The sequence below is a fragment of the Nymphalis io genome, chromosome 3 (assembly GCF_905147045.1).
Source record: "Nymphalis io chromosome 3, ilAglIoxx1.1, whole genome shotgun sequence".
Classification (NCBI taxonomy): Eukaryota; Metazoa; Arthropoda; class Insecta; order Lepidoptera; family Nymphalidae; genus Nymphalis; species Nymphalis io.
Genome location: NC_065890.1, coordinates 2,103,298 through 2,125,322, shown reverse-complemented (window position 1 = coordinate 2,125,322; position 22,025 = coordinate 2,103,298). Strand labels below are relative to the sequence as shown.

The 22,025-nt window shown below is 34.7% G+C and overlaps 1 protein-coding gene and 1 non-coding gene across 4 annotated transcripts; one reads left to right on the top strand and one right to left on the bottom strand.

Moving 5' to 3' along the window:
• The first annotated feature begins 111 nt into the window (after positions 1–111).
• On the top strand, positions 112–16,564 carry LOC126781289 (coiled-coil and C2 domain-containing protein 1-like). Of its 3 annotated transcripts, none has more exons than XM_050506200.1 (14): positions 112–457; positions 716–923; positions 1,871–2,087; positions 4,589–4,896; positions 5,192–5,413; positions 7,521–7,612; positions 8,010–8,177; positions 8,478–8,667; positions 9,193–9,331; positions 10,208–10,309; positions 10,479–10,656; positions 11,385–11,536; positions 14,480–14,600; positions 14,876–16,564. In XM_050506200.1, the coding sequence occupies exons 1-14, from the start codon at positions 410–412 to the stop codon at positions 14,993–14,995; spliced, it is 2,265 nt and encodes a 754-aa protein (XP_050362157.1). In that variant the 5' UTR covers positions 112–409; the 3' UTR covers positions 14,996–16,564. The 3 variants fall into 3 exon arrangements, with proteins under 3 accessions (XP_050362157.1, XP_050362156.1, XP_050362155.1); XM_050506199.1 differs by having other exon boundaries at positions 113–457; positions 10,079–10,309; positions 14,510–14,600; XM_050506198.1 differs by having other exon boundaries at positions 113–457; positions 10,079–10,309.
• Positions 16,565–17,705: 1,141 nt separating this feature from the next.
• Positions 17,706–17,779, bottom strand: Trnai-aau (transfer RNA isoleucine (anticodon AAU)). The gene has a single exon. It is a non-coding gene; the product is annotated as a tRNA-Ile (tRNA).
• Between the last annotated feature and the right edge of the window lie 4,246 nt (positions 17,780–22,025).

Genomic DNA, 22,025 nt, shown 5'->3' with positions numbered 1-22,025 from the left:
TACAGAATATCAAAAATACAGTCCATGTAAATACGTGTGACATTGACATAAATACAATGTCAATACAATTCAGACAATGATATTTGACATTGGCAGTTTAACGTTATGAAAATTGTTATTTGTGAATAAACTCATGTAACATTTCTGAAATGCGACATAATAATAAAATCATACAAATATAAATGTTTTTAATACGTACACAATTATTATTTTCCTGTGATGCTATAAGGTTTTCTTAATTATAAAAAGCTCTTTGTTGTGGATGAATACGTTATCTAAACCAAACAAGTCAGTTTATGTCATTGGTTTTTATGTTACAAACCATCGTAAACTATTCAGACCTTCCTTGTTGGCTATAACTTATTAAAAACATTATATTACAACGTTTATTAAGACAAATTAAGTAAAGATGTCCAAAAAACCTACTTCAGGAAAACGGGGGGGTAATCTATCACAGGTGAGTCATTGTGATTGTTGATTAGTAGTTGTTTGCTTAAAAGATTTCATCCGGTTATATTTCATAATGCCCTATTTTTAGAAGATGAGGTGTTTATATTAAAATATATGTTCTTTTAGTAGTTATTGTTTTGTTAAAAACTTATCAGCTAATTATTTGTATGTAAACAAAGACTTTTTTAAACCTATATATAACTTAGACTATTAATAACCTTACTACGACTAAAATGAAAGTAGGAGTAAAATCTTATTTTTTCAGTTTGGCCTCATAGATATACCAGATTTGGATGATGCAGATGTGCCAATGGATCTATCAGATGATGATGTAGACCTTGAAGCAGAACTGGCAGCTATCAGTGGTGGTAAAAAACCTCTACCCAGAAAACCGGCTCCTGCAGCTCACGCTGACCTTGATGCTATGGTAGCAGCTAGTTTGAAAGACATCCCATCAGATGAAGATGTTTCAGGTTATCTTTATATTCAATTGAACTTAAACCTGGGAAAATGATACCAAATTTTCGTGTGTTTTAACAGAATTGTTGTGCTTGATAGAAATGGAAAACAAAAATGGAATATTATTATTATATATTAGGACATTGGACACACAACAATAAAAGAATGTGCCATATGTGTATCTACTATCATCAATTTGTGATAAGCAATGTAGTTAAGGATATTACATTTATAAGCTTTTTAATTGGCATCGACATAAGTTTTTCCGCTTGAGAAAATCTTGAAAAATAAAGCAAACACATTTACATCTGACATTATATTATTATCTATGGACTAAATTAATATTCTTTACTAAATACATAAAAGTAGGCAAATCTATTTGATTTGTGTCATTGTTTTTCTTCTTTTAATCACTGATCATATGACATATTAGATATTTATGTAATTTCTACCAAATTTAGTTTTTAATAATATAATTTTATTAATTTTGTTTTTATAAATATTTTTCAATCAATCAATATGTAACTTGTCTATACCTCCGGTGTGTTATCTTTATATATATATTTATTATATAATAGGCCTACCTATTATATACCTACCTACCTACTTTATAGGATGAGCATATGGGCCACCTGATGGTAAGTTATAACCAACACTCATAGACAATGGCATTAGAAGAAAAGTTAACTATCGCTTACATCGCCAATGCGCCACCAACATTAGCAATTAAGATATGTCCTTTGTGCCTGTAATTATACTGGCTCACTCACCCTTCAAAATGGATTACAACAATACCAATTACTGCTGTTTTGCGGTAGAATATCTGATGAGTGGGTGGTACCTACCTAGATGAGCTTGCACAAAACTCTAACAATAGTATGGAATTATCTTCATTAGAGTTATCCAGCTATTACGAATTAAAATAACTAATATTAACAAATAGCTATATACATATTTTTAGGAGACGAAGACGACCCAGACCTACTCAATGAATTGCAAGAGCTATCTATAGACGATGAAGCACCTCCTGTTGAGCGTCCACGCACTAACCGCCCTGCACCTCCACCACCTTCGGGCAATGAGAATAGCACAGTAACTCTGCTACAGGAAAGACTATCCAATTATACACTTGCTGAAAAGACAGCCAAAGAGAATGGGGAGAGCAGTCGAGCTAGAAGGTTACTTCTTTTTTTATTTGCTATGCATACATATCTAAACTAAGTTAAAGTAAAGATCCTTTTATGTGGATGATCAGTTTAACATAAAAATTTTAACTTTTCATATAACAGCCTTACTTATAAATATTGTGTAGCAGCACTCTGTATCTTCTTCTTTCGGACGTCAAATAAATAATAACAGAAGAGCAAAATCAGTGTATAACATAACAGCCGCTAAGCAAAATTTATAAGTCAGCACATATATGTTTAAGTGTAGAATACTAATACATACTATGTGACTACTACTATGTACTAGAGCTAAGCATATGCTATGCTAGCAATGCTGCATAATAAAATATAAGTATTATGTATTTCGCATCCTAGGGGCTCCCGTAGCTTCTGGCGTCTGACCAAGTCTGTGCAAAACAATTTCTGCCAACCTTCGCTGCCACCGCTCAGAAATCCGGACAGATCGCTAGCTCACAGTCCGCAGGAGAAAGCCGATCTCCTGGCTAAACTCTTTGCCGACAACTCTGTGATCGATGATTGTAGTGCGCAGCCACCAACAATACCTTCATGTGGCCACACGATGCCTGACATCAAAATCAGGCAACGTGATGTGCGTGCGGAGCTGCAATCACTCGATATACGGAAAGCTAGCGATCCCGATGGAATACCAGCCATTGTGCTGAAGAAGTGCGCGGCGGAGCTGTCTCCTGTGTTAACGCGCCTGTTCCAACTTTCTCTCTCTTCGGGGTGTGTGCCGGAGGCTTGGAGAAGAGCTAATGTGCAAGCGGTTCCCAAAAAAGGGGATCGGTCTGACCCGGCAAATTATCGGCCAATAGCTATCACCTCAGTACTTTGTAAGGTGATGGAACGGATTCTAAACAACCAACTGATCCATTACCTAGAAGATCACTGTCTAATTAATGATCGTCAGTACGGGTTTCGACCAAAACGGTCCACAGGTGATCTTCTAGCGTACGTAACGCACCTCTGGGGTGAAGCTATCGACAAGCATGGAGAATCGTTGGCTTTCAGCCTCGATATCTCCAAGGCTTTCGACAGGGTCTGGCACAGAAGTCTTCTCTCCAAGCTACCGGCATATGGTCTGCCTGCTCAGCTATGCACCTGGATTGCCAGCTTCCTACACAAGCGTAGCCTTCGTGTTTTAGTAGATGGTTGCGCTTCACAATTCTATGTAGTGAATGCTGGGGTCCCCCAGGGATCTGTGCTATCTCCCACACTCTTTCTTTTGCATATCAATGATATGCTCTCTCTTGGGAACATACATTGCTATGCAGATGATAGTACAGTGCATGGTGGATACCACGGACGCACAGTGGCTGGGCGGGCGGAAACTGAGGAGAGGCGGGAGAATCTTGTTATTGAACTCGATAGGACATTAGAGCTCATCGCCAAATGGGGTTCTGATAATCTTGTTGAGTTTAATGCCAAGAAAACACAGGTGTGCGCTCTCACAGCGAAAAAGTCACCATTTTACCCTCATCCCTCCCTCTGTGGCACACCGCTGATGATACAAAGCAAAATCGCCATGCTGGGGATGGACGTTCGCTGCGACCTTAGTCCAAGGGATTACATCGAGGCTATTATAAAAACAGCTTCACGAAAACTCGGAGTTCTGAACAAGGTGCGGCGTTTTTTCACGCCACAACAACTGTGCCTGTTATACAAAACACAGGTACGGTCTTGCGTTGAATATTGCTCGCACCTTTGGGATGGCTCCGCTAAGTACCTACTGGAGGCCTTGGACCGGTTGCAGCGACGTGCAGTACGCATTATTGGCGACGTAAAGGTCACAAACACCCTTGAACCTTTACAATTGCGTCGCGAGATAGCAGCACTGAGCGCTTTCTATCGTCTGTATCACGGCGAGTGCTCTGAGGAATTATTCTCTCTAATTCCTGCTTCCCCCTTCCTTCTTAAGTCCACGCGAGCTGGTTCTCGATGTCACCGCCTAACTGTGACATCAATTCCATCGCGCACAAAGAAATTTGTCAACTCCTTTCTTTGTCGCACTACCAAAAAATGGAATTCCTTACCAGCTCACGTGTTCCCCTCCTCTTACAACCCGGGTTTCTTCAAACGAGGCGTGAAGAGGCATCTTGCGGGCCGGCAAGGCGGGGACGGCTAGTACAGAACATTCTTCCCGACTGTACTGGCCGTCGTCGCGTTTGGACTCTACTACCACTTACCATCAGGTGGAGTAGAGTCATTTGCCATCCCGGGGCATATATAAAAAAAAAAAGTAGTATGTATTAGTATGGACTATGGTTATGATAAAACATCATCATCAGCATACTTTTTTAAGATTAATTTCTGTTAAAATCATACATGTTATGTTAATCATGTCATGTTAATATCATACACACATTGTACCGTTTCATAATAAATTCCTGTATCAAATATGTTACAACCTTGCATCTGGAGTTATAGAAATAAACAAGCTTGCACATAGCATGTGTATTATATGCTTAAAGATATCTAATATCTTTCCTCAGATTCAATCGGGGTATCAAAACTCTGAACGATCTTCTGAAGCAGGCAAAGGCTGGGAGAGCCATCAAGGATGAGGATATACCTCCTCCCGTCAGCCTCGGCAAGTCTTCGGATTCTGAACAAGCACCTAGTGAACCAGCCCCCCCGACTGACCCGGAACCTCCGATGCCTCCCCCTCGCTCGTCGTCCGCTCGGCCCACGGCTCCCGAGCGTCCGCCGACGCCCCCCGAGCCCAAGGAGCCGCCACCACCACCACCCGTACTTGAAGAAATTGATCCTGCGAAAGCCGAAGGGTTAAAATTCATTTTGAGTGAGTGTTACCCTCAGTTACTCCTTCACTGAGGGTGTGATAAAATTAGACCTAAATTCTCCCTAACGGCAAAGGTCTATATGCATAATATTTATCGGCTATTACATTATTTAAAAGACTAAAAACTTCACAAGTGTAAATCATATTAAATGTAGATTTATTCTAGAACCTTTCAAGATCACTATTTTGATAGATATGAAAGAAACAAATTATAAAGAAAGCCTTTTGTTAAAGTTCTACTTCTTCATTGGCGTTGGCTGTATATTGCAATTATATAATCTTCTGTCTTTTACAGATCGAAAGGAGGAATTCAAAGCTGCCGCATTGGCAAGTAAACAAGCCGGCGAGAAGACAATGGCCTTAGAATATTTGAAGGTAGTCAAACAGTTCGACATTGTGATCGAAGCTTACAAGTCCGGTCAAGACATGGATCTTAACGAGCTTCCCACACCGGAGATCATCGCAGCAGCATTCAGAGAACAGCAGAAGGGCGAGGACCAGACTCAACATTCAGCGGGTGAATAATTTAATTTGTTATGTTATGTGATTAAGATGAAATGCATAAGCCGTTTTGTTTAAACTAATTTATTTATTTGTTATTAAATAATTACTAACAAAAAGCGTAAAAATATATTTACAATATTAAATACAGAACTATATAAATATATTTATTAATATTAATAAAGGTTATTATATACAGCGATGAAAATTTCCAACAGGGATAGTTTGTGATATGAAATCATTATCGTTTGTCCGATCCAATCGGGTATTAATAACTATATACTTGCAAAGCCTTGTATGAAAACTAATGTTAAATGGTCAGTCGACATCATAAATATGTGATAATATTCGTGGACACAAAATTCTTGTAATACAATAACAATTAATAATTTATTTAGTCGTGACACTTGAATATATTAATGTTTCGGTGAACAAGTGCTGTAGGATTTTATTAAATTAACAAATCAGGCAAAAAAAGCTATGACAATTTTATTAATGTTGTAGCCGACAATTATTTTTTAAGAATAGAACGAAATTATCGAATTTGAAAACACAGATTCAAAAATGCGAAACTAAAAAGTTTAATTTTAATAAAAACTAGTTTAAACAAATAATTGTAATGGTTAGTAAATACATTTAAATATTAATTACCAAATATAAATAAATGTAAAGGCCGACAAACTGAATAAATATAATTAAACATAACGGGCAATGAAAGCAGTATTCACATGGCAACACAAGTAAAGGCTTGCACCGACTAAACGCGCCACTTACTTATATCATGTACGTGCGATGCAAATTGGCTATTTTGCCCAAAAGCGCGCGCGCGTGTCTTCTTCAGCTCCTTGAAATTGGTTCGATGCGTGATGTGTTCGATCGTGCGGTATTTATGTATAACGCCTACGCGCTATCCTTAAAATACATATTTAAGCGGTGACGTAAAAATTTAATAAAATTTACCCCCAAACAACATACAGATTGACACAAAAAACAATGTTGCCTGCAAACAAAAATATTTATTACAGATCCGCAAAATGCATGGGATTGTATATGAATTGTCGGCCTTAATATTAAAAAAGATTGGGTATGTCTTAGTGTTTTTTGTGATGCATATTATTGGTGTATATATGTATTTTAATAAGTATATCATTACTTGTGTGTATTCATAGTTGTACCCTAAACTTCTTAGTGCTAACTATATAGCAGTTTTCTCTTACGCATTTATGTCAAAAAAAGAGAGATGGAACTTCTCTAAAATTTATAGCTAAAACTCATACAATCGCTTAAAATAATCTTGCAAGTAACAAAATATTTTTTTTCTTTAAAGTATATGATCCGCGGATAAAACTATCTAATTTAACATAATTGAATTATAATTACGGAATTACTGAAAAACTCGATACCATCCTCTGCACTTACGATCTTTGTGAATCGATTCAGTTGCGCCATATTAAAATTATTCAAGTTGCTTAACTAAATTAAATCCTTACTTAAAGAAAAGTCGTATGGTAAGCTAGTGCTACCACATCAATTAATACAAACCCAAAAAAGGAAGTATATCTAAGTAATGTAGAAATTGGCTTCTTAAAAAAAAACTATAGCTTTAGTAAATTTTGCATTACTGAATTTTTATGTCATTACTCACAAGACCCCACCCATCCTTCTCTAACCAATGCAAGTATGTACTTTTAATCGACTTTTGGTGTGATAATCCCAGCATCCTTGATGCGACTATGTACTGTCATTCGTCTTTTTGTATACGTTTCATGCTGTTTTATGTTATTGGTGTGATAAATAAATAAATAATAAATATTTGTGTTTTTTAATTTATACTAATTAAATAGACAAGTTTTGAATAGTTTATACGAAACCATTTATTTTACTAATAAATATCAATACCTTGTAGGGTTGACTTTCAAAAGGTGAGTGACCTTATGTCATCACAATTACAAGGGACACAGCATCCTATCACATTTGGCTTTGTTTTTCATTGAAGCGGATTTCTAAAACTGTCAATGTATATGACCATTCAATATTAGTTGTTTCTCTCATCGGCCTTCAAGTTAAAATATATTTTTATATTAAATTCTGGTATAAAGAAATTTTGGCTATACATATTGCAGAGCCAGCATCAGAGCAAGTACCTGAACCAGCTGGGTTGATAACAGCTTCCACTGTTGATGAGGCTCTACGACAGAGGCTTGCTTGTTTCCAGGTATAAGACAAAATAAAATATCTGAATTAGATTAATTTTAGACGAACCGTTTTATTAAACGATTTTACGTAGATCCAAAAACATTGATAACAATTATCTCTTACCGAGATAGCGATTGTAAATAGACAAATCGCAGAGCTTCTAGATTATTCTAGAGTGTGGGAGTGGATTTTATTTCGGGATATTCAAATTCAACTAAAGTTACTTTACACATACTTGTTAATACTGATATTTAAATAACGACCGACAATAAAGTTTGTTAAAGCCGATTTCAAATAATTTTAGTTATATATATGGTTTTGGTGAAAATATAATAGACAAGCCTGATAATAATAATATTTTATTATTTATCTTTACGTAATTGATTTTATTTAATGGCAACACTTTAAAACAATAGGAACAAGAATCGAAAGCTAAGGAGGATGGGAATACGTCAAAGGCTCGTCGAATGGGGAGAATAGTGAAGCAATACCAGGATGCTATCAAACTTCATAAGGCAGGGAGACCTATTCCCGTTGATGAACTTCCTACTCCCAACGGGTACGCACCCATACCCACTGAGGGGGTAAGTAATATCACTTACGTTACATCTTTCTTCTCTCCTAATTAATGTTTTTATTTGATTGAAAAAAATAATATATGCGAATGGTTTGTGAATCAAACAGATTATGGCAAAAATCAATATTGGTAAATCAAAAATTTGCAAAAGCAGTACAGCTTTTAACATAATTGTTGGGAATTTATTTTTATGAACATTTAGCCAAAATGATTATTATTACTAAATACTACAATTTCATTTTTCATTTATTATTTTCTATTTATTAAATAATATAAAAAACATGATTTGTGTATGTGTATATTACAGTCTCACGCATCTCCAAGTAAACCGGCACCGGCTGCTCCAGCTCCATCACCAGCCCCATCATCATCTCCAAGCTCTCCAGCCGCGGGGGCGGTTCCGTCTGCGCAGTCTACCCGCTATCAGAAGCAGCTGGCCCTATTGCTGCACCGACAGAAGCAGTTCAAGGAGGCTGCTATAATGGCAAAGAAGGATGGTTAGAAATATATTTAAAAAAAAAACTAAATTTTAAAATATAGTTTTTTGTGTTTACTTAATCTTTTCTACAGTTGCTTGCGATCAACGTCCGTTGTATTGAATTAAGATGATTTCAAAGCGAAATAACAAGTAAATAAAACTTTTAATTTAAATAACAGGAATTAGGAGCATCTTTTCGAACGCAAGAAAAGTTAGAAAAGCTTTTTATATATATATATATTACTCGTAGGTGGACGCACAGATGGGTCACCTGATGGTAAGTGCTCATTAACGCCTATAGACATTGGTGCTATAAGAAAATACAACAATACTGACGATAAACATAGCTGTTTGGTGGTAGATTGTGAGATGAATGATTGGTACCTCACCCAGTGAGGCTCACTCGTTTAAATTGTCATTATTTAATAATACTAATATCGTTTTTTTTAATAGCTTATGAATTAAGCTATTTTTAATTAAAAATAGTCTATTAAAAACTGACTCTTCTTTTTCATGTATGGTTATATAATATATATGTCAACAGGTGACATAGAGCAGGCGAAGGATTACTTGCGCACCGCGAAGGGCTTCGAGTCCGTGATAGAAGCGGCTCGCGGGGGGCTCGCCGTCGACCTCAAGTCGCTGCCGCTGCCGCCCAGCGACAAGAAGCGGATCGAGGACACGTGAGTCATGTTCTACTTACAATTGTTTATTATTATATATTATATAAGTTGTCGCAGCAATGCTTCTATACAGTAACAGTAACAGCCTGTTAATGTCCCACTGCTGGGCTAAGGCCTCCTCTCCCTTTTTTTGAGGAGAAGGTTTGGAGCTTATTCCACCACGCTGCTCCAATGCGGGTTGGTAGAATACACATGTGGCAGAATTTCCATGAAATTAGACACATGTAGGTTTCTTCACGATGTTTTCCTTCACCGTTAAAGCACGAGATGAATTATAAACACAAATTAAGCACATGAAAATTCAGTGGTGCTTGCCCGGGTTTGAACCCACGATCATCGGTTTGATTCACGCGTTCTTACCACTAGGCCATCTCGGCTTTTTGCTTCTATATATAACGTTATATTCTATATATATTATTGAGCATATATTATTTAGCGCAGGCGAAAAGCGGTCGGAAAATGTTAGTACTAGTTCATAAAATAACAAATTAAATTTTAAAATTCGATTCCAAGTTTTCACGCCATGAAGCCGCTATGTTATTACGTGATACTGGCCGAGTTAAAAAGTGTCAACTGTCAACTGATCAGCGTATACAGGCTTTACACTGTTACTGTCTACACAGCCAACTGATGATGCATTTTTATGGCACTTATCGATTGAATAAAAATATTTACGATCTTTGATCTTTGATTTGAGATACTTTTCAAAAATGGGTGTAATACCCTAAACGGGTGTAAAACTTCCAGTTTCGACGTAATATCAAACGAAGACTGCGGTCCTCCAGACGACTCTACCATAAGCTTAGACGACGAGGATGTAATGAGTCGCCTCCACCAACAGCTTACGAGCCAGCTAAAGCTCTGTCTAACCAACAGAGACCACTACAAGGCGATGGGCAATATAGCTGAGAGCAATCGCTTCGAGCACCTCGCTGTTAATGTGAAACAGGACTTGGACGTCGTCAAAGTTTCCAAAAGGTAAGGGATATTCAACTTTATTGTTATATCATTAAAGTTTACTTTCATTTTTGAGTATCATTGTATATATTACCTTTATTCTAGAAAACTGTAATGTATAATTTTATTAATGTGAAATGTGTATTTACTTTTATTTTAATATAATAATTATAATTGATCGAAATTTCAGTCTAGGTGAAAACCCGCCGAAATTCCATTACGAGAACCGTAAGTTTTCGGTAATACAATGCAATACGGACCTTAACGAGAACGATTTAGAGCTCACAATCGTGCGCGGGATAGCGTACAACGTACCCAACCCTAAAGAAGTGGATACATATGTGAAGTTTGAATTTCCGTATCCTCAAGTAAGTTATGTTTAATTTGAATTTTGATTATATTTATATATATAAGTCTATCACATTGAAATGTGTTATTTTTCTTATAAAACATCACAGCCATTATTAAATAGTAATGTTATAAAGGTGGTAGAGCTTTGTGCAAGCTCGTCTGGGTAGGTACCACCCACTCATCAGATATTCTACCGCAAAACTGCAGTACTTGTTATTTTTGTGTTCCGGTTTGAAGGGTGAGTGAGCCAGTGTAATTACAGGCAAAAAGGACATAACATCTTAGTTCCCAAGGTTGGTGGCGCATTGATGATGGCCAATGTCTATGGGCGTTGGTGATCACTTATCATCAGGTGGCCCATATGCTAGTCTGCCTTCCTATTTTATAAAAAAAAGGTAATGTGGGCCAGTGGCTGGAACACGTGAATGTTTGTCGATGATTACAGTCGCTCGGTCAATTGCCACGGAATTTTCATGCATTTGTGCTGTTAATTCATTTCGGGCTCGGTAAAGGAAAATATCGAGGGGAAACCTGCATGTGTCCGATGCAAATCTTCCATGTATATCCGATGAGAATAGAGGGTATACCTTAGTCTAACTACGGGACGTTTATAGGCTGTTATCTAGATGACAATGTAAATACAGATAAATTATCGATAAGGAAAAAAAATTAAGCTAGTTATAATTTTTTATTATATCAATTCATTACGGTATAAATATTACTAACAATTCGTCACGTGTTCCAGGAAACTCCTGTGTCAGATAAGACACAGCTGATCAAGGACACAAACAGCCCACAATACTCGGCCATCTTCAACTTGGCCATACAGCGGAGCGCTAGGCCTTGCTTGAGGGTGTTCAAACGACATGGCATCAAATTCGAAGTTTACTCCAGGGGGTAAGATGATTGCTATTTAATTTAGGAAAACAGAGAAAACTAGACTTGGTCCAATTTATCATGGATCTAAGTTATAACTTCGTCGTCAATTGTACTTAAATATTTACAATTTGTCATGTAAGTTAATACATATTGGTTCCTTTCGATTTCATATAATCAAACTATCAAAACATGCTTTAAATAGGCTCTTATAACTTTGAATCGCTTTGTTAAATTGATATAAAAGCCATTCCTACTGATATTATCAAAGCGAAAGTGGGTCTATTTGCTAAGATTTCAAGCCATAACTACTACACTGATCGTCATTAAATTTTGCATACATTTGCATGCATTTTGTTATCTAGGGTACCTAACCTCTCTTCCCCTCATACGCGGGAGAAGCCGTGGGTGAAACTAGCTCGCAAAAACATTAAAAACCTTCACACTAACTTAAGGTATACCTTCAACACAGACATATGTGGACACACATACATAAGATGTAATAAAGAAGACATGTTTATTATATTTTTTGTTTATTGAACTTTAAAGTTAGTGTGAAAGTTTTTAAAGTAATGTGGCAAGAAAGCCTAGGAAGAAACGTTTGCTCCCCCAGCCCAGGGATGGAATATCATTTTTGAGTTTGGGACTTGTTTTGCTCTTGTTTTGACTAAATTTTTAAAAACAAAAAAAAATTGTATACTTGGAATATCATTTTTCTGTAATGTATTAAATTAATTCAAATTATTTACTGTGTGGATATAGGGTGACAACAAATCCATATAATATTGCTCTAATATTTGAATAAAAGTCGACAAATCCGTCTTGGTTTGTACCAATTTGAAATTACATATTCCTGTAGATATATTTAGTATTTATTAACGTTATGTAGCGCATGAAATGTGGCTATTATTATTTTTTACTTAATATCCTATTTTTATACATACTATAAATGTGTTTTTTTTCTTAATTGTTTCTTTATTTTGTCTATTGCCATAAACTTAATTAGAATTGTAGTTTATAGATGTTAATGTTATGAGTAGAGAAGCTCTTACAAATTCTCTTGAATGTTTCAAATAGTTTCTCTAGTACGTTCTCTAATGCTGTAAATAAAGTACAATAATTAAAAAAAAATGGAGCTAGGCTGAATTGTAATATTATTTAATGAATTTATTTAAAATTATTTGACACCGCGCTTGAACATAAACTAGACAGGTTTTTTTTATAGAATATTTACGCGGACTAGCATATGGGCCATCTGATGGTAAGTGGTCACCAACGCCCATAGACATTGGCATTGTAAGAAATGTTAACCATCGCTTACATCGCCAATGCGCCATCAACCTTGGGAACTTAGATGTTATGTCCCTTGTGCATGTAATTACACTGACTCACTCACTCTTCAAACCGGAATACAACAATACCGAGTAGTAAGTAGTAACTGCTATTTTGCGGTAGAATACCTGATGAGTGGGTGGTACCTACTCAGACGCGCTTGAACAAAGTCCTACCACCAGTAAGGTGTGCGATAAATAAGCGTGTGTCTTCATCTTCAAACACACGATGGGCGACTTGTAGCATTAGCTAGCTTCAAATCTTTGGTTTACACATAATACATATTATTTTGTCAATTTAAAATATGAGATAATGAACAGAGAATTTTGACAATCCGTTTCGTAATCGAGTAACTGGAAATAAGACTATTTGATTAAAGATCCTGCTTCCCCTTTCCTTCTTAAGTCCACGCGAGCTGGTTCTCGATGTCACCGCCTAACTGTGACATCAATTCCATCGCGCACAAAGAAATTTGGCAACTCCTTTCTTTGTCGCACTACCAAAAAATGGAATTCCTTACCAGCTCACGTGTTCCCCTCCTCTTACAACCCGGGTTCCTTCAAACGAGGCGTGAAGAGGCATCTTGCGGGCCGGCAAGGCGGGGACGACTAGTACAGAACATTCTTCCCGACTGTACTGGCCGTCGTTGCGTTTGGACTCTACTACCACTTACCATCAGGTGGAGTAGAGTCATTTGCCATCCCGGCGCAAATAAAAAAATAAAAATAGATCGCTTATTCGAATCGGCATGATTCATCTCTAGCTACCTGGTAAAATTTCTTCCAACTGAGCTATTAAGGAGTGTTGTACAAGCTTTCTCCTTGACCTTGAAGTCTTTGCCTAGCTGTACAAAAAAAGTTCAGGCTGTTAATAACCTTTTTTGTTTGGTGCAAATACCCATGGACTGATACAATGTTACCAACTGCCTTTGCTCGTTTGTTTTGTGCCTTCGTGCATGCACATGTAAGTGTATATACTTAAAACACACTCGCATAGCGCATATGGTGCCCGTGGCGTGCCCAAGATTTTTTATGCAGAGGTTCGAAATGAACAAAAACGTTGTATATATTTTGTATGCATATTTATCATGGGACGCTTATGTGCTATTTGGGACGTTCGCCACTGTATATATAAATTTAACGCAAGACTAATGTCAGTAAAGCCTAGTGTTATGGGATCCCCATAGATTTTTTCAGTTTGGTATTAAATTTTCATAAAATTGGTCGTTTAACATCGAATACGTTGATTTAATTGTAGAAGATACAATTAAAATTAGTCTATCTCAAATTTCATATTATCTTGTTTTCTTTTTCATAAATATACTTACTAACATTTTTAAATAATTAAAAATTACTGGCAAACATACGAAATAAGTGTCAAATGACCAACTTTTTAAGACTCATACACTGACGCCACACATTCAAAGCTTAACAAACTCAAGTAATACATATATACGATTTGTTAAAAATCAGTATAAAATTTTTCTAGGAATGTCTAGCGTCGGTTTATTTATTTTTTCTACTTTATACTCACATGTCCTAGTACCCCATAGCTCACGTAGCGTTTATATCAAAGCATGAAGCGTGTGGTATGTGGTACGTGTGGATGGTAGCTTGCGGTGGTGTGTGGCAGGTGTTGCAGCTCTAGCTCGTTGTGTTGCAGCGGCTGGTTCAGCCGAGACTCGCTGTTGGGGACCGTCACCGTCAAACTGGCCCCGCTAGAGACGCAGGTCACCATACACGAGGCCTTTCCAGTGAGATTTGGATTTTATTAATATTTTATTGAGTTTAACAACAAATTGCCTTATATTTTGGTATACAAGGCCATAAATATCTGTAGTATAATGACCAGAAAATTAATGCCGTTTATTCCTATACTTATGAGTATAGGAAAAATGGCCTTTAAGAACATTTCACGGACCTCTATATATCCTTAATGTTATCTGTAGAACAGTTATTCTATATTTTGATCAAGTTGGCTAATTCAAATAACTCTAGTGTAATAAAAAGTAAAAATTGATGCCAACAGCTAATGGACGGGCGCCGGCCTGCAGGCGGCTCGCTGGAGCTCCGCCTGCGCGTGCGCACTCCGCTGCTGCAGCAACACATCGAGCACTCCAGCCATCGCTGGCTCGTCGTCGACAACTAACGCTCGCCGCTCGGTGACAGCTTCGTACTTGTATTGAACAAGTACGCTTTAACGTTGTATTCGTAGAGATATAGAAGCTAAAGAGTAGCGGGCTTATATTTCTTTGTATCGATGAGCCTAAGGGCGTGGACACATGTCTACGGTGCGGCGCCGGCCCCCGTGTAACGGCTCAGCGCCGGTACCGGGGGAGGCTAGTTGCCGGCGCCGCACCGTAGACATGTGTCCACGACATCATCTATAACTCATGATCTTATTATCTCAAATTAAAGAGCTTAATGAGCTTTTCATACCCGTTTAAGTTTATGCTATTTTTATTTAAATAAAGAACACAATATATTTAATATTTAGTGCACAGAAGTTAAGTTAGCATCAGATTACTGGTGGTAGAGCTTTGTGCAAGCTCGTCTGGGTAGGTACCACCCACTCATCAGATATTCTACCGCAAAACAACAGTACTTGGTATTGTTGTGTTCCGGTTTGAAGGGTGAGTGAGCCAGTGTAATTACAGGCACAAGGGACATAAAATCTTAGTTCCCAAGGTTGGTGGCGCATTGGCTATGGTTGACATTTCTTACAATGCCAATGTCTAAGGGCGTTTGGTGACCACTTACCATCAGGTGGCCCATATGCTCGTCCGCCTTCCTATTCTATAAAAAAAAGAAACATTTCACGCAAACGTGACAAATTGTTATAATCGAAGTTGACCTTGAATTTGAATTTTACTTTGAAATTTCATTTTAAAAAGTTAAGTCCTATGCTTAAACAAATAATATTCATATAATTCCGTTCATTTGTAAAAAATGTATTTATACTTATTAACGAATTTGTATATATTTAAAATTTAAACAAATTGATTATATGAAAAAAGGGTAGGTTATTTTTATATTTGACATAGATCTGTATATGTATAAAATATAATTAAGTTGTTTTTATATCACATGAAAATTGGTTTTAAGTCTATTGATTTTGCATTTCTTTTAAATAATAACTTAATATATAACTGTAAAACTGCTATGTACATCGTTGTATAGATGTTTTTAATTTGAATTAAATATGACTATTTCCTGTTCATAATTTTGCTTAAGAGATTTTTGTTATCTGTGCAGTTTCCTTAAAAGAATGAAATTGTTATTGTATTGAAAATATTTAAGTAACTACATATATTCAATATTATTTCTGTATATAATAATCTTTTCATAGGATATGGGGACGTTTGATTGTTTTTCTTTTAAGCGAATTCTGATAAATTTTAAAATAACAAATAAATAAACAAATTTTATACATGAATCGCAATGTACCCAGTCATATACTTTTATATGTTTGTATTCTATGTTCGAATAATTAGGTAGAATTAATAAAAATATAAATTAATTACTTATTAGAGATTTTAAAATCACTTTGGTTAATTTTTTTCTGTAATTCGAAATTATTTTATTGCAAAATACCCAATTGAAAATCATCATAAAAATAGGTACAGCATTAAGCTTCAAGTACCTAATAGCTTATGTTATGGTTGTAGATATTGTTAATTTAATTACCAAATATAAAATATATGTACATTAAAAATGATTTACGTTTTTTTTTATATCCCTGGCTCTTTCCGTCTCATTAAAAGACGATAAAATGTATATCAGTATGTCTCTGTCCGACTTCATCCCTCACGTATATAATAAATTATGAAAAAATAAGAATGGTTAATATATAATCACAAGTATAAAGTTTGTTTCTACCTTCTTTAAAACGATACTAAAATATTATATCTGTTGATTTTTACTTAAATCAAATAAAAAAATTATTACTTATCGTGGTTTATCATCAGCTTGATTGTATTCTCATTTTGACTTTATTTTTTTATAAATTAGAAAAATAATTTCGTCCCTTTTTATGTTGTGTTGTGTTAATGATATTTATGTACAAATTATAAAAAATAATTTATTATTAATTAATAAAAATAAGTTATTAAAAATAATTTGTGAATTAAATTAAATATCCCTTTTTTCAAGTAAGCTCTTCCAAGCATAAATAAATATACCACTAATTCGGAATGTAAATTGTACTGAGTAAAACCAAAGCAAAATAAAACAGCTCAAACGGTTAGAAATAATAGAAATGATTAATAGATTAGATTTTAGAAATGTTTCGTGCTGTTAACTTTTTAATATATTTTCTTTATGTTCCGCGGGCAAAAGCGCGACCGGTACCAAGTTTTATTAAACATTGGATAAATTACTGTAAATATACAAAAATGTCAGTAAAAAGAATGATTTTCATGAGTTCATTGGTCCATAGTTACTAATTAATATAATATATACAAAACTAGTTTCATTTAAAAACCTATTGGCCTCGCTTTGACTTTGACATTGATATATTACCCGTAGTTATTTAATGAGGAAATAAATTTGAATTTTAGGCGCTGAAAGGCCAATGGCGCGAAAAACAAATAGTGACATCACGTTTTTAGTTTTTTTTTTGTCTCATCAGTATCTTTCCTTTCGGAAAACGCAGCCTTATAACTATGATTAATATTATTTTAACTTAAGCTAAAAATATTATGTATGTTTTTAATGATAAGATATTTATTGTTTTGTTTGATTTCATTCTTAAATCTTAATGTAAAATGTAATAATACAAATATTTATAAATTATTTGAAATACAGAATTAAATTAAATAAAGTTGGTTAATAAAATAATAATATTACAAAAAATGTTGTGGCCCATGAGGGGATCGAACCCGCGACCTTCGCGTTATTAGCACGACGCTCTAACCAACTGAGCTAATGGGCCGATAGGAAGATATTTGAAAATGTCGATAGCTTGGGTCATCATTTTTTTCCTTTATTTTTTATATTTGTTGAGAGTTACAAAGATACATATATAAAAAAATACATTTAATATTTTTAATAATTAGTCTGCATTACGTTATGGTTACAGATTTTTCCTACTTAAGAGGATTGAGACGATTATAGATACAGAAATATTGTAATTGCGACAATATTATAGGAGCGGAATTTTGTGTTCATAATTTCACAATTAAATATATGACTGATGAATACCAGCGGCATAATAGTCTACTGGACTATTATGCCGCTGGTATAAGTAGGTAAGAATCGATAGTTAAAGTATTAGCTACGTCTTCTTTTGTTACGAACTTCTTACTAATAAATATTGTTGTATACGTATATTAGTAAGATTTGAAAAAGCGTTGTACGTGTTTATCTAATTGCTTAATATATCAAATAAGGTTTCATGTAAATGTCAAAAATACTGGCTTGTAACACGCACGAACATAATAAACTTTACTTTGCCCTCTTGGGCAAAATTAAAAAAAAAAAAGTTGCGTGGCTTGGATTAACCTGTAGATATTTTGTATAATAGAAAATAGGTATGTAATTTAAAATATATTTTGAATTTTGTTTGATAAAAATTTAGAAAGATATAATTCGATGTAAAAAAACTAATACTTTGTAGTATTTTACTAATAACATAAATAAGTATGTACTTGTTTTTTCTTTAATTCGAAATATTATTTTTTTCTTCTAAAGAGATTCGATACATAAGTGAAATAGTTTGAGATACCATCTGATTATGTACTAAATTATTCTAAATTAATACAGATACTGACGTCATACTGTCACGCGACGGCCCGGACACGGGACGACTGGCGGTGACATTCGCACGTGGTTTGCGCGAACTATTTTATGCATAAAATAATCTTAGGTACTACTATTACGAGGATATTTCGTTTGTTCGTTTGTTTAAATTCATATTAAATTGTAATCTATGTACAATATTTAGTTTGTAAAATTGCTCATTTTACAATGCGTTATGGATTAATAACAACGGAGATATCAAAGATGTTTCATAGAGATATAGCTGGACGTTAGTTCTAGGTATGCGGGAAATTTACCACAGTTTTTGTATATTATATATATTTTTTACAAGTTAAATATTTATACAGGTATACATCTAATGTACTTAAGATTAATCTCTTATTTCTCTCTTTTTTTGATTTTAAATACAACAATTAACAATTCTTATCAAATTATTCAATTTTCAATTAATTATTGAATTATGTTCTAAATATTAATTCATAAGTATATAATTCATATTCAAACTGTACATTATTTTAGCTTCAAGTAAAGATTTGACGTCATGGAAGTCACGCAACGAGACGGACACGAGACGACTGTTCGTGACGGGCTATCACGGATACAATACAAAATACAATCGGACACAAAAAGCCTGTATTGCCTGGTTTATAGATATATTATATTACGATATTTATGTGTCCACCCTACTGTTATTAGGATATATTTTAATAATGACTGGTTTTTAAAATTTGTGATTATAATTCATCTCTTGCTTGACGGTGAAGGGAAACATCGCGAGGAAACCTGCATGTGTCTAATTTCATTGAAATTATGCCACATGTGTATTCTACCAACCAGCATTGGAGCAGCGTGGTGGAATAAGCTCCAAAACTTATCCTCAAAAAGGGAGAGGAGGCCTTAGCCCAGCAGTGGGACATTAACAGGCTGTTACTGTTATTGTTTTAAAATTAATTAGTGCAATATTCGATTTTTGATACATACAAAAATTGCTTTCACAATCGACGAGATAATATTATTATATTTTCTTACGTTACTGTTAGTAGACCGTTGCGTAGGTTCCTCTAGATGGGTACCACTCACTTATCTTATATATCCCCTAAATATTAATATTTTCTATTTTTGTGTTCTGATTTGAAGGGTTTGTGAGCCAGTATAACCACAGGGAGAATCCAAAGCCCAAGGTTAAATCTTAAATCCCGTGGTATTGATGTATGTCATGTTCACCAATAGGTGTGGTCTTCTTACTATTTAAAATAAAAAATATTTCACTAATTTAGATTGGTTTGTAACAAATATGATTTAAATAAATTCTGAGGCATTACTATATATAATAGACATTATTTTCAGCCACGGTATAAAGAATGTAACCAGTACCAAAAAGAGACATGGATGTAGAAATTTCTAGCGTCACCCAAAACAGTAGCGGACAAAGTCCAGATCGAAATAGATGTTAATATTGTCTGCCAAGAACACGTTTAATTTAATCTGCTACGTTTATTTAAAAATAAACAAACATTCTTTCTCAAAAACTCTTGTGACAATTTTTAAATGATGTCACAGATTACTCTGCCTGTGTCACTATTTAGGTAGAAATGTGACGTATCTTTATTTTTTTTGTATATAGGTTATATATAAGAGATTCAGCAAGGTTTTGTAATACAAAATATCTATATAAAACGAAAATAAATGCAAGCTTTATTATAAATTGAACAATATGTAATAGATTATTTTTCATTTCGATTTATAAAGATAAAGTACTAAATCAAGTCGTAAGACATAGTAAATACAACTTTATTATAATATTCTTTTTATTAAAAAAAAAACTACTTACGTCATATCTATCAAATAAATGTGTTTTTTAATCTGTTAAAGTACTACGATATCATGACTTGTGGCTACTTTAAAAAATATATTTAAAAAAATCAAATGAATGTTCCATTACAATTAAAGCTAAAGTAACAATATTTCAACGCTAAGCACATAACGCTACAAATCATTGTTGCCATAATAGAAACACTGCGCCGTGACGCCTTAAAAAGCAGTCGTTATGACGTATCGAGGGTTAAGGAACTTGGAACAACGTGTCCAACGATACTAAAGAAGTATACTAATGTAAATATATAATTTTACATATATTGTGCATGCAGAACCGGCGGAAACCGGTTTCGTTGGCGCGTCGCCGACCCCGCCTTAGTTGCGGATTTAGCAATGTTTTGAATTCGAGTATTACGAAAATTATGCCAACTTTTTATACGTTGTACCCTTTTGCTTGTTGTAATTATTTTTATGTGTATTTAGCGAGACTTTGTGTTGCTCCAAAGTTTTTTTTTTTTAATTTTGTACGTCATTTCTTTAGTCGTTTGTTTTAAAGATGGGTTGACTAGGCATCTGCCTATATAGGATAGGATTAATTTCAGTACTCCTAGGGCTGACTTTTCACTAATGATACAGTTACACCCTCTTTTTTTCCAGTAACTGTAAATAGTTTATAATTCATCTCGTGCTTGCGTTCATGTGTCTAATTCCACTGAAATTCTGCAACATGTGTATTCCACCAATCCGCATTGGAGCAGCGTGGTGGAATAAGCTCCAAGCCTAAAAAGGAGAGGCATTAGTCCAGCAGTGGGGCATTCACAGGCTGTTACTCACTTACATACTGTAAACAGATATAAGACAAACTATCGGTGTCAGTTTATTCCCTAAGAGAAGACGATTTGGAAAATCATCTGTTTCTCTTATATGTTTGATTAAAGAAAGGCTCCACCAGATTCCATATTTGTCCGAAAATGACAAATGACATTCAATTCCAAGCCTTATGTGTCACCTACACTGTCCACTATATTATACTAAATAACTTTCAAAAATCTTTTCTTAATACTCACCTTTTTTTAAAAGGGAACTATCGAGGTATTAAGTTTCTATGCCCTTCAATGTAGGATGTGCGTTGTCGTGTTACAATTATTTTAAGTTTTGTTGTAATATATATATATATTATTACACGCGTAATTGTACACGCGTACAATAATGAAAAAAGAAACGAAATCTATATTTTTATGTGTTATATAGAGAAATGTGTATTTATTTTCAATATAGCAAAAATACTCATATTATTAGAATTGCGTAGAAATAAAACCTTAATATAGCAAATACAGTTTATCGAGTCGACGTAGGTTCAATTAAGAAAACAAAGGTGTGACATTTATTATCAACGAACTAGGGTCTAGGAAAAATAGGCTTTCATTGGGTAATATTCCAGACGCAAGACAACCGTATGACGTCACAGGAGCCGGGTCAAAGTCGAGAAAGGTCATGACAGTTATAAAGAGATCCTCGTATGAAGTTATTTATTTTATGGCAACAAAATAATGGTTATTATTTTTATTTATTATAGGATTATAAGTAAATAATTGTTATAGATA

Excerpts from the sequence above, each read along its gene's own strand:
- LOC126781289 (XM_050506198.1), top strand. The coding sequence starts at position 410 with ATGTCCAAAAAACCTACTTCAGGAAAACGGGGGGGTAATCTATCACAG. Across the intron at positions 458-715 it reads GGGGGGGTAATCTATCACAG|TTTGGCCTCATAGATATACC; the intron begins GTGAGTCATTGT and ends TTATTTTTTCAG. Across the intron at positions 8,668-9,192 it reads TATAATGGCAAAGAAGGATG|GTGACATAGAGCAGGCGAAG; the intron begins GTTAGAAATATA and ends ATATGTCAACAG.